At 41.2% G+C, this 12,226-nt stretch overlaps 1 protein-coding gene and 1 non-coding gene across 5 annotated transcripts; both read left to right on the plus strand.

Moving 5' to 3' along the window:
* The first annotated feature begins 762 nt into the window (after positions 1-762).
* RBMX (RNA binding motif protein X-linked) lies at positions 763-11,866 on the plus strand. Of its 4 annotated transcripts, none has more exons than XM_036739923.1 (11): positions 763-1,070; positions 2,114-2,239; positions 2,465-2,571; positions 3,219-3,399; positions 4,118-4,273; positions 6,649-6,763; positions 6,848-6,973; positions 7,101-7,186; positions 7,818-9,065; positions 9,942-10,023; positions 10,419-11,866. In XM_036739923.1, exons 1-9 carry the CDS (start codon positions 1,031-1,033, stop codon positions 8,120-8,122), a joined length of 1,242 nt encoding a protein of 413 aa, XP_036595818.1. In that variant the 5' UTR covers positions 763-1,030; the 3' UTR covers positions 8,123-9,065; positions 9,942-10,023; positions 10,419-11,866. The 4 variants fall into 4 exon arrangements, with proteins under 4 accessions (XP_036595818.1, XP_036595819.1, XP_036595820.1 ...); XM_036739924.1 differs by having other exon boundaries at positions 763-1,019; XM_036739925.1 differs by lacking the exon at positions 4,118-4,273.
* On the plus strand, positions 2,297-2,367 carry LOC118832978. Its single transcript, XR_005009260.1, has one exon. It is a non-coding gene; the product is annotated as a small nucleolar RNA SNORD61 (small nucleolar RNA).
* Positions 11,867-12,226: the final 360 nt, after the last annotated feature.

A 12,226-nucleotide genomic window follows, 5' to 3' on the forward strand; every position in this document is an offset into this window, starting at 1 on the left:
AGGCTCAGAAAGCTATTCTGCTCCCAGCGCTAATGAAGTCATGAGGCCAGTGAATTCTCTTTGGCAGTTAATGAAAGGAAATGATTTCTTTATGTTCATATTGCGTACTTCAACCTCTTACATTATGTAAATTCAGAAACTACCTTATTGTTTTGAATCTAGCCCAAGAGCAGCAACTACTAAGGACCGTTTCCCAACTAATTCTGAGGAAGATTTTTCTTCCTCATACTCAGAACCTTCATCAAAAAGACTCCTTTCTCCCTTTGAATCTTTAAAGGAGCGCCTAAGGAGGCCACGTGGGAAAGAGACCTTGGGGAAATCACCTCACTTCCCTGGGCCTCCATTTCCTCCTCTGTAAATTGTGGGGATTGATCTAGCTAAGTCTCAGAAATCCCTTCCATGTCAAAATGTATAAACCATGAATGAAAGAGCTTTTCACTCTTCCACTTCCCCAGAAAAAGGAACCGTGGCGCTGTGGAAAGGAGGCCCCACCCGTCTTCAAAGTTCGGCTCTGCCCGGATCGTCCGGCGAGTAAAGTACCAGGCGCCTTTAATGCAGGTCAGGAAACTTCGCCGCGTGCTTCCCCAAGCAAGCCGGTGTCCGGGCGGGCGGGGGAAGTTTGCTAAGGTTTGGAGTAAGTGGGCGGGCGGATGGGATTCAAGCTCGGCCCCAAGCCCAACGTGATTGGGCGATGGGGCGGGGCCTGGGCAAAGAGGCGGGTCTGTAAGAGGTTAGTTCTGCCCCTCGCTCTCGCGCTACGCTTCCATCCGGGTCCTGTAGCCTCGTTCCCGGGCTGTATAAAGTTCGCCGGCCCCTTTGTTCGTTCTCATTGCGTAGTTGCGTCTGTCCTCTCCTTGTCGTTTAGGCTGCTCCGGGGCCTGGGAGATCGAAGGGGACTAGAACGCGTGCGTACAAAGCCGACTTTAGAGCGCGTGGTGGTGGCGGCGGGAAGCCGAAGCGGGTGAAGCCAGAAGTAGCCAGAGAGCCTTGCGCCCTCATTTGCCCCTCCTGCCTAATCGGTGCGTAGGAGATGCCCAGCGGGAGGCTTTCGCTGCACTCCCCCCAGTTAGGTTGGTTTGGGCGGCGGTGGCCCTGCACTTTACTTATAAAGATGGAGGGAGTGGGCGCCATTTTAGGTGGCACTAAGGGCTGGTGGAGGGAGGAAAGGGGGGGGGGGGGGGTCAGGCCTAGCAGCGGTCTCTCCCAAGAGCCTGTCCGAACAGCCTTGGGCGCTGCTGCGCGGACTCGTGAGGCTTCAGCCTGGTCGGAGGGGTGGAGGTGGGGGCTGTTGGTTGGTGGGGGGAGGCCGAAGGCCTGGGAGCGGAAAGTGCCGGAGGAGTGGCTGGAGGCCTGTTTTGGCCTCGGAGGCCGCTCCCTGGTCTCCGGCTCTGGGAAGGGGGAGGGGGGGAGCGGGCCGAGGCGAGGTGCTGGGCTGTTCCCGGGGTGGATCTGCCGCCATTTTGTCTCACAACCACGCGGGTACCCCGCGCGGACCAGTCGGGCCCCCCTTGGGGGACGGTGAAGCTGGGAGGGAGCCAGGACTCCCTCGTAGCCCACCCGCTCTCTCTCTCTCTCTCTCTCTCTCTCTCTCTCGCCGGGACCTGCACGGCTGTGGCCCGCGAGAGTGTGAGGCCAAGGCTCCTCCGGGGAAGCGTTTCTCTCCCCCCCCCCCCCCCCCCCGCCATCTTCGGCGTCCCCCTCAATTGCCCAGGAGAGAAGCTAGCCCTGCAGGGGCTTGGCCTCGGTCCTCGCTGAGTCCTTGGTGTGCCCTTGAAAGGCTTGGCCGCAAGCCTTTTAATCCGGCTCAATTTGGGGCAGCAGAGGGAGGTGCCCCTTGAGCTCCTGAGGAAGGGGCCGGGTCGGGCCGGGCCGGGAAAGGGGGCTTAGCTCAGAGAGAGAGAGAGAGCAATAAAAGATGAAGGGAAGGGGTGGTGTGATACAAAACAAGCTTATTACATTTGTTGAGTTAGTTTTGTGAAAGTGACGAGTTGGGCTGCAAACTTGTTTCTTATACTGTAACTTTGAAGTGCTCTTTTGTAGCTCTCAGAGAGAAGTCACGCTTAGCATTTACATTTGTGGAGCTAAATTGTATTTTGTTTCCTTTTGTGGGCAGAATATAACAAAATCAGAATGGTTGAAGCAGATCGTCCAGGGAAACTGTTCGTAGGTGGACTCAATACAGAGACAAATGAGAAGGCTCTTGAAGCTGTATTTGGGAAATATGGGCGAATAGTGGAAGGTGAGATACCTACCTAATTGAAAATATTTTATTCCTTGCCTTTTCCCCAAAGGCTGGGCAATGATGAATTTAATAGCATTGAACTTGTGAAGTGATGATTCTTTTGTCCTCTAAGAAGTTCTGAGCTGCTACTTGACTGCCTTTAAAAAGTGGGAGGAGGGGGGCTAAACTTTCATGGGTTTATACCAAATTAGAACAACTGATATTTCTCTTCCTCCTATGTAGTACTCCTGATGAAAGATCGGGAAACTAGCAAATCCAGGGGGTTTGCTTTTATCACCTTTGAAAGTCCTGCAGATGCAAAGGATGCTGCCAGAGACATGAATGGGAAGGTGAGATTATACTCCCTGGCAAATACTACACCACTATATTTGGTATTATAACTAGCATTGTATCATAGCTTTGCATAAAATACGGGATACTTTTAATTTCAGTTGTCTAGGTTTGTCAGTTATATAAATGACCAAAACCAGAAATTTTATTATCACACCATTTTTATAACCAAAACCTAGTATATTTTTCTCAGACCTCAGAATTCAAGTTTCCAAGGTGGGATGTGCATATTTTCTATACAGTAAAACCAGTCTCATGGTGGGGTGGGGGGGGTGACCAAACTGCAGACTACCAATGATTTTAGAGTATTTGAAACATTGCTTAAAGTTATATAATCTATTCTAGACTTTATGTGGAAAGGGAAGAATATTGATGAAAACTACTTGATTTACTTAACTAGTTCTATATGTACAGCTAGATTATATTAATGAAAGGTGTAGGAACACAATCGAGTTCTCTTATTGAGCCCATAAAGGTCAAGTTGAGCCAGTGTAGGAGCTATGGAAACCTCAGCATGTGGGCTATATTTTTCCTCTGTTAAAAAGCATGGGGTGGGGGGAGGAGACTGGTGTCATTATACCACAGAATAGGGCTAGCATTAGTTAATTTGCTAATGCTCTACTGCTCATAAACCCATTCTTTTTAGCTCCTAGATGGAAAATCAATTAAAGTTGAACAAGCCACCAAACCAACATTCGAGAGTGGTGGTAGGCGTGGGCCACCACCTCCACCAAGAAGCAGAGGCCCTCCAAGAGGCCTTAGAGGAGGAGGAAGAGGAGGAAGTGGTGGAGGAACAAGGGGGCCACCATCACGTGGAGGACACATGGGTATAGTTTCTAAGCTAGCTTTTAAATAGTATAAGGGCAAAAATTTTGACTTTGAAAATTTGCAGTAATATTCATAGATGTTCTACTTGGGTATAAGACTCCCAGTCTTCCAAAGTATAGGCATAAACCCAAACTATGCTCCTTTTGGGCAAGTTGTTCCTTATCTAACTGATAAGGTCCAGCCTGAACAAGCAGTTACCTTCAACACAACCAGTTTCCTTCAACACAACCAGTTTCCTTCAACACAACCAGTTCCCTTCAACACAACCAGGTCACACTTAAGGGCTCAATAACACATCTGTATGAGCAGATAAGAAAGATAAATCAGCCTTATTGTGTAGCTGGAAAAAATGGCTAGCATTTCACCACAGAGAAACAAGAATTCCTTTTATGGTCCTGTGAGTCTTCTTTCACACACACACACTCCTTTAAAACTACATTTACTTTTTACTTAAGCATGCTTTTAACCTGAGATTCAATAAGATGCCAAAAAGTGGTATTCTACCACTGCATGCGAAGTAATATAACTAATATAAAAATCTGTAAAGTCCTACCGAAGGAAAAATCTTAATTAACCTAGAATAGTTGATAATTTGTGCTTGATAGCCAGGTTCTGTAGTGGAAAGACAACATAGACTCCTTGGACATTATTTGTGCTATTATCATAACCTATGGTCATTGTCAACTGGTGTAACCCTATTTTTTTTTCCTAATATAGACGATAGCGGATATTCTCTTAACTTCAACATGGGGTCTTCCAGGGGACCTCTTCCAGTAAAAAGAGGCCCACCACCACGTAGTGGTGGGGGTCCTCCACCTAAAAGATCTGCACCTTCAGGGCCAGTGCGCAGCAGTAGTGGAATGGGAGGAAGAGGTCAGTTCTATAGGTTGCCTAGCTGTAAATTTCGTTTCTCAAATAACATAGTTTGGAGTGGGGTATCATTCAAATAATAATTAATCTGTATGGTACTTTCACAGAGTGAGGCTCTTAAAACAAGTCCCGTGAGGTTGGTTGGCTTAGAATCTTCAGAATAGAAAGTGATCTTGGTTCATCTAATCTGAATCCCTTACCTAAGCAGGAATCATGTCTACACACTGAGCAGAGATGAATACTTGTAGAACATTCTATTTTTGGACAGCTTTAACTATTTTTCCTTATTGAACAGAAGGGTGCCTCTAACTTCCATCCATTGTTTCTAGTTCTGCCCTCAGGGGCCAAAGAAAACAAACCAAATCTTCCATATGAAAATTTATCAAATATTTGAAAGGCTACCACATAGGCAACACCCCACCCCACTCTACCAAGACTAGGCTACATATTAGATAGTTCAATGGATCCTTGTTTTGACTTTGCTCTTTAACAATGTGCTTCTATTAATAGCCTCTAAGATCTCAGTTGGCTGCCACATCCCCTTTGAATCACATTGGTCTGAGTCACATCTTCCCCATCCTGTACTTTGTGCAGTTGACCACGAGTATGAGACTTGAATTAAGTGCCTACTATGTGCCAGGCACAATCCTAGGTATAAGGAAAAAATATATACTAATCTGCTGCTGTTAAGGATTTTCTCCGTTAAAATAAAGACAAATTAACAATCTTTTTTTTTTTTTAATTTGAGGTAAACATTTTTCTCTCCCTCAACTTCCTGCTCCCTGAGACAGTAAGAAATTTGAGATGGGTTGTACGTGTTCAGTCATGTAAAACATTACTGTGTTAGTCACGTTGTGAAAGAAGACACAGCCCCACAGGGGGGGAAAATACAGAAAGTGAGAAAACAGTATGCTTTGATCTGCATTCAGACTATCAATTCTTTCTCTGGAGATTGGAGAGTACTTTGGATAATTGTCTTGGATCATTGTATTGCTGAAAATAACCAAGTCATTCATAGTCGATCATAGTACAGTATTGCTGTCGGTGTGTACAATGTTCTGGTTTGGGTTATTTCACTTTGTGTCCATTTATGTAAGTCCACGGTTTTCTGAAAATCCCCTTGCTTATTGTTTAACAGTAATGTTCCATTACAGTCATTGTTCAGCCATTCCCCAGTTGATTCTCAACAATGGTTACATTCTTAACTGATTGGGATTCCCTTTATTCACCTGTGCCTTCACATAAAGGAAAAGACCCTAGAGATGGAGCCTTCTTATGTTAGAGTTAATTGTCTTCCTATGTTAACCTTAATAACTGCTCTTTAGGTTTAATTCAACCAGTTTTTAATTGACTAGGTCAATTGTCTTGTGAGACTGTCAAACAAGGTTTTATTTTCTTTATCTGTGGCAATCACCTGTGACAGTAAACTAATCCAAAAAGGCATATTCTGTCCCAGTTTGTTTGCTCTTGATATAAGCTATCCATTTACAACTTACCACTTAAAGAAGACATTTCTAGATTTTTGCTAGGAATTAGTCTAGCTAAACTTGCTGGTCCATGTTTTGCAGCTTCTCCCATTTGGATACCAGTGTACTTCTCATGGATAGCAATTTGACAGTCACCTTTGGATATGGTAGCTGGAATTGGTGTGATTGAGGAAATAGGTGCTACTTTCTGAAGCTGTCTCCTTTGGCATGGAGAATGGAGGCAAATAGATAGGACTTTATCTATTGACAGTGTCTCCACATAAGGGCTCGAAAGCCCTACTTCACAGCTTTATCTGTAAAATGCAGATGAGGAAACCCATTCAGAAGTTGTGATTTGCCTTACTGCTTATTGTCTGTGATTTCACATCAAGTTAACAATGGCAGGATTTGAAGCCAGGTTTCAAAAGTGCAGTCTCCATATAAATACATTTTTATCAGGGTCTCATAATGTGAAACTCAGAACTAGGCATCAGATTAGGGAGAACATTCAAGTGCTTTTTGACTACCCAAAATAGGCCACACTTCTTTGTAAGTACATTGTACATCATCTGGGCCAATTGTATAGATGATAGAAAAAACCAGGGTTGGGATAACATTGGAATTATATTAGATCCAAGATTAGACAAGAGAATTAAATGGCTAACAGTACTTACCTGATTATTTTATATACCGGAGTATATATCTGCTTTTACAGAGACACAGATAGTTTTGTTAGGGGCTCTTACCACATAATTATAATGCTTAGTCTTAAAAGTTAGGGACATTGAACTTTTGGCTTTTAAGTTAGAAAAAAACTAAATGGAAATTTTAAAATTCAGAAACACCTTACATAGCATTTCTGTCAATTTGGTATACTGCCACTGTTTTAGATGAAGTTTTTTTTGTTTAAAGCTCCAGTATCACGTGGGAGAGACAACTATGGAGGTCCACCACGAAGAGACCCAATGCCATCTAGAAGAGATGTTTATATGTCACCAAGAGATGATGGATATAATACTAAAGACAGGTAAGTGCAATTCCCAGAAAACTTTTGAAAAACTTTGGTTTTAGAAACTCAGATAATAAATGGTTCTGTTTTTTTTTTTTTTAGCTACTCAAGCAGAGATTATCAAAGTTCACGAGACAACCGAGACTATGCTCCACCTCCAAGAGATTATGCATACCGTGATTATGGTCATTCCAGTTCACGTGATGAATATCAATCTAGAGGCTACAGGTATAGTTCTTTGCATTTGTGGAGTTTTAATCTTTAATAGCTTTAAAGACTGCATGGAAACTTTCAAGACAATTATAAAAGGATGTTTCTGAGCTGACTCAATACTTTGATTTCTTGTTAAATTTAGTGATCGTGATGGCTATGGTGGTCGTGATAGAGACTATTCAGATCACCCCAGTGGAGGCTCCTACAGAGATTCGTATGAGAGTTATGGTAAGAATTCAGTTTGAGGGTCTCTTAAGTTGATCCGTGCTTCTGTAGACCATGTGAACCAGTTTCAGGCTGCGCTTGCTTTTGAGGGATTTTATTTGCTTTGTGGGGTGAACTGGCAGATTGAGATCTTTTTGAGTTTTAAGGGCCTTGAAGTTTTGCTAAGGAAGTTGATCTTCAGGCTTTTTGCTTGCATGGGGGGAAGGGGGGAGGGTTGCTTGCTTTTGAAGGTAAATTGGCAGTATTATGTGTTTTCCCCCCCAACAGTGAAAGTACCATTTAAAATACTAATTGACAAGATCAAATATTTACCATTACAATATGAAGCAAAGTCTACAGTTGCAACTTACCACTGGACAATATGGCTGAGTTTCTACTGTAACAAGCTGTTCTGGAATGTCCTTAAAAGATGCCTCTTGAAATACACTCTTCAGTTTTTTCAAACAAACCTAAATCATTCACTGTTTCAGCAAATGAGCAATCCCCACTATAAATTACCAGCAGTGGCAGATTTTACACCTCCATTCCAAAAAAAGTAAACATGTAATACAGGAATTCTTTAAATTCAGATTTAACTATTGTGTATATATAAGATTTATAGTGTTGCCATATTACCTGACCATTGACCCTGCAGGTAACTCACGTAGTGCTCCACCTGCTCGAGGGCCCCCGCCATCTTATGGTGGAAGCAGTCGCTATGATGATTACAGCAGAGATGGATATGGTGGAAGCAGAGAAAGTTATTCAAGCAGCCGAAGTGATATCTACTCAAGTGGTCGAGGAGATCGTGTTGGCCGACAAGATAGAGGGCTTCCCCCTTCTATGGATAGGGGATACCCTCCTCCACGTGATTCATACAGCAGCTCAAGCCGCGGAGCACCAAGAGGTGGCCGTGGAGGAAGTCGATCTGATAGAGGAGGAGGCAGAAGCAGATATTAAAAAGAAAAACTTAAGTTTTTGGACCAAAACCCCCTTTCAAAAAAGCAAAGCAAATGGAGCTTGTTCTATCTTTACTACCAGAGGACTACTAAAAAGGAAACAAAATTGTTTTTCCTTTTTTTATTGCCTGTTAAGTTCCCCTCCATGATTTTTATGCTTTTGTGAAGAACAAGTTAAAGCAATGTTTAATTTCATTTCAGATTTGTTTTTCTTTCCAAAAAACAGATGTTAAATGTGTGAAATTTGAGCTCTGTGTACCAGTGTTGTAAGTTCCAAAGTAAAAGTTTCCCTGAAAAGCTACTTCCCATCTGATTTCCTGACAATTGAGACAAGCAGTTCTTAAGACCTTCCACAAACATCCAACCATCTAAAATGGAAATGGATCCTTCTACTTGTTCAAACCTATCATTCTAAACCAATTAGCTGTTTTGGAGGGTGGTTGGGGGTTATGCTGCTCCCTAAGATTTCAGCTTGTCCTTCTTGAAACTGAAATCTATGCAAGATTTCCCAGTATATCAGATGCTTAGTGAGGAAAAAATTCAGTAAAAAAAAAATCATTCAGTAAACGTGAAACCACAAATGGATAGTCATGACTATACTTTGCCTTTCTACCATTTTCTTGTGAATCTGCAAGACCATCCCCCCCAAATAAAAAAAGCATTTACATGTATTAAACAACTACAGAATTCTAAATAAAAGGTTTGACTAGTTCCAACAACGAAGCTTCAAAATGATGCTTGCTCTTACTGTTTCAAATTTTTGCAACTCTGTAGTGTCTCACTTTTAAAGGAACAGCTTGATTCCAAAGGCAAAGGAGAAAATAGATAAGCAAAGAAGTTTAATCTTCAACTTCTCAAAGGCTTATGACTTCTAAAAACAAGTGACTCTTTCAGCATTCCACTTCAGATATAAAGCATCAAATGCCTGTGAAACAGCAAAGATGGTAAGCAAAGCAAACTAGTTTTTCCGTCTAAGTCAAAATTGAAACAAAGTATCTTCCTCATAGTACAGCGAGACATGGCTGTACGTCATGCCAAATGGAAGTGCTTTCTAGATAACCTTTGGAAAAGCAATATTCACTAGAGTTAGAAGTCCTCCAAATTCATCATTTTCTTCTTGGATTTTTTTTTAAAGCATGTATAAGGCTTAAAGGCATTAACAATGCAGCTCTTTATAGACAGATTACGTTTTGGGTTGGGGAGGGGGGGTTGTTTTTTTCTGTATGTTTTGATGAAGACAAAGCTGCACATGCATTTTTTTTTCCCAAAATTAATCTTTAGTCATCATGAATTGGCTTAAAATTGGGTTTTTTTCCCCAAGCAAGCCATTGCAAACTTAACATTTAGTTGGATGCCTGACTGACTTGTTTTAGTTTCATTGAAACTACACTGTATGGGGAAGAGTAGTCTTTTTTTTTTTTCTTTTTTTAAAAGCAAAACACAAAACCTGAGGCAACATTAGCCAGGTCCAGCCGTGAAGTTGAAATGATGCTCTTGAATGTAGTAAACTTGAAGACCTCCAACTAAAAATCCAATCTTTACACTGCACTATTCCTTCACAAATAATTCAACTTAATGGATTTAACATGGCAGTCCACCATTGAAAAGGAATGAGAATCCATAAGCCATGCAACTTACCATTAAGCCAGTCCAGACCAGTGAATCTGCCACCACTTAAAAGAGTAAAACTTGAAATAGTAAACTGCAAGTCTGAACTTGACTTGAACTTTCTGGAATCAAGGGCAGTTCTAGGCTGGCAAATTCAATGTTTTCTTTGAAAATTTCATAAGAGATAAGTTCTATGTTTGTAATTTTTGCAGGCTGATCATTGCTGTCAGGATTGCTGATTTAAATGCTGTTTCGGTTATGTACTAGAGATGGAGAAAGCAGCTAATACATAAGGTAAGCAAATACACAGGACATAACCATGTGTCTCTTCTAAAAGCTTTGTGTTGTGAAGTTATTTCACTTAAGCTTTGAAACAAAGCCTTCCTTGCAAATCTCCTTGTAAATTAAGGTCCAGAGGGCAGTAAACTTAAATAGGTTCTGGTCTATTGGGATCTTAGGCTCGGAGTTGTAAAGGGGATTGCAAAGGGGATTGCGTAAGGAAAAGAGGATTAGTCACAAAGATTTTAAGTGATAGAACCAGGTTCCAAAGCTATAAATGCTCTTTCCATTGTGCCACATTGACTGGGTTCAACCATAACTGGTAAGAGATGGTAGGAGAGAATGGTTGTTGAGTTGTAGGACTAAAATAACAGTGATTGATGACTGAAAAGCTTTCTTCCGTTTTGCAGAGCTGCTACAGAAGCGGGATGCTGAAATGTCACTGGAAGTCAGAGTTGATTTGGGTTCCAACTACAGTTTTTGCCTTGGATGATTTCTTGTGAACTGAGCTGAGCAAAGACATCCGATGTTGGCTACTATTACCCTAACCCTAACATACAGAGTCTTTATTGGAAATGTTAAAAGTTCATGTAGAGAGCAAGCAAAATTGTCATTCTGGGCAACAGCTGAGCTGTTACATGCCCCCAAGGCAGTAAGGTTTTGCAGTTTTGGGGGGGGAATCATGCTGGGTGTTTAATTTGCCGTTTGAATCCTTGATCTTCTCAAACACCTGAATGGTTGGATTGAGGTTTGAATAAATGGAAGACAACTGGCTGACACAATTGGGGTAGGAAGAAATTCGTTACATAATGCTTAAATGACAACTGAACCATTCAGATATTACGTATGTAAAAAGGTTTACCATAAAATCCCCAAATTAGAAAAATGAACTACTTTTAAGTTGCCCAACAGTAATTAAGTGGTTGGGGGTGAGGTTTTTTGTTTTTGAACTGTTACATTATGTAATGTCTCCCTATAAATTGGAATTCTAGTAACTGAAACTAGCAGAAACAGGCAACTACTAGAAAAGGAGATCATGGAGGGAAAGACATGACATTCAATTCAGTTTTGCCCCCTTTCCCTTAAGTACTTTGGAGTACTATCTTACTGTAAAAAGAAGGGAATTCATAAGGGGTAGGATTTTTTTCCAGAGCTCAGTAGTGAAACCTAAGGTTACATTTAGGAAAAGCTTAATCTACATATCAGTTTTTGGTTTTATCTTTATCAGGTTGTCTGCAACTATGTTCTAAGTATATTGATATAACTCCTATTTAGGCTGTGTCCAGAAGCTTAAATAGCTACTTGACAGAAATTTATAGATTTTGCTTACTGATTTTTTCTGGTTCATCCTACTTACAAACCTTAGCTTGCATTAATATAGTGCTTTTGAGGGGGAGCACTAATTCTTTTTTTATACATATTATATATATAAGGATTTTGATTTCTTGAGTAGAGATCTGTGTGGTAGTAGACCTTAGAAAAAGAATGAAGCAGATTTAACAGGAAGTTACTAACAAGTCTAGTTTATGTAGTAAAGGATAAAGAATTGTATATCTTTCAAGGTAGGAAACTTGAGAAAGCAGAATAGTTGGGTCCAGGTTTCTTTTTCACTGTTTGATTCGAAAGGTCAGTCTTTGCAATAACTGGAGGAAGTAAAGGAAATGGAAAATCTTTTTTGACTTTCAGGTTGACCACTGAGTATTTGAAACAGGCTTGGCAGTTTCTAATAGAACAATGTAATAAACGTGACTGTGCTATCACTAGCTGGAATGTTTGTGTTCAGAGCCTTTCATCTCACTTTATTAAAAGTGTTTATATTGTACATTCTTGGTTTTATTGAATAAATGTTTTCTCTGTTTATGGTTTCCTGGGTCTTTAAATCGAAGCATGTTTTTGATTCATCGGTGCTGGAACTAGTTGCAAAGATAAAGATACTTGGGGAACAAAACCATGTACGATAGTGATTATTATCCCAGACCCACTACAATGAAATAGTAATCTGGCATGTGCTGAAGCTTCCCAAATTAAGAGTAAATCTTACTTGTTGAACAACTGTCTCTAATCGAGTACCCTCAACCTTAACTAGTAAATGGCAGAAGTGAGAAGGCTCAATCTGGGCTGTTGACTCAGTGTTTTCAAAAGAGTATCAACCAGCTAACCTTAGTTTATGTAGTAAAGGATAAAAAATGGTCTATCAAGATAGCAAGCTTGGGAAAGC

This window comes from Trichosurus vulpecula, chromosome X (assembly GCF_011100635.1).
Source record: "Trichosurus vulpecula isolate mTriVul1 chromosome X, mTriVul1.pri, whole genome shotgun sequence".
In the NCBI taxonomy this organism is placed as follows: domain Eukaryota; kingdom Metazoa; phylum Chordata; class Mammalia; order Diprotodontia; family Phalangeridae; genus Trichosurus; species Trichosurus vulpecula.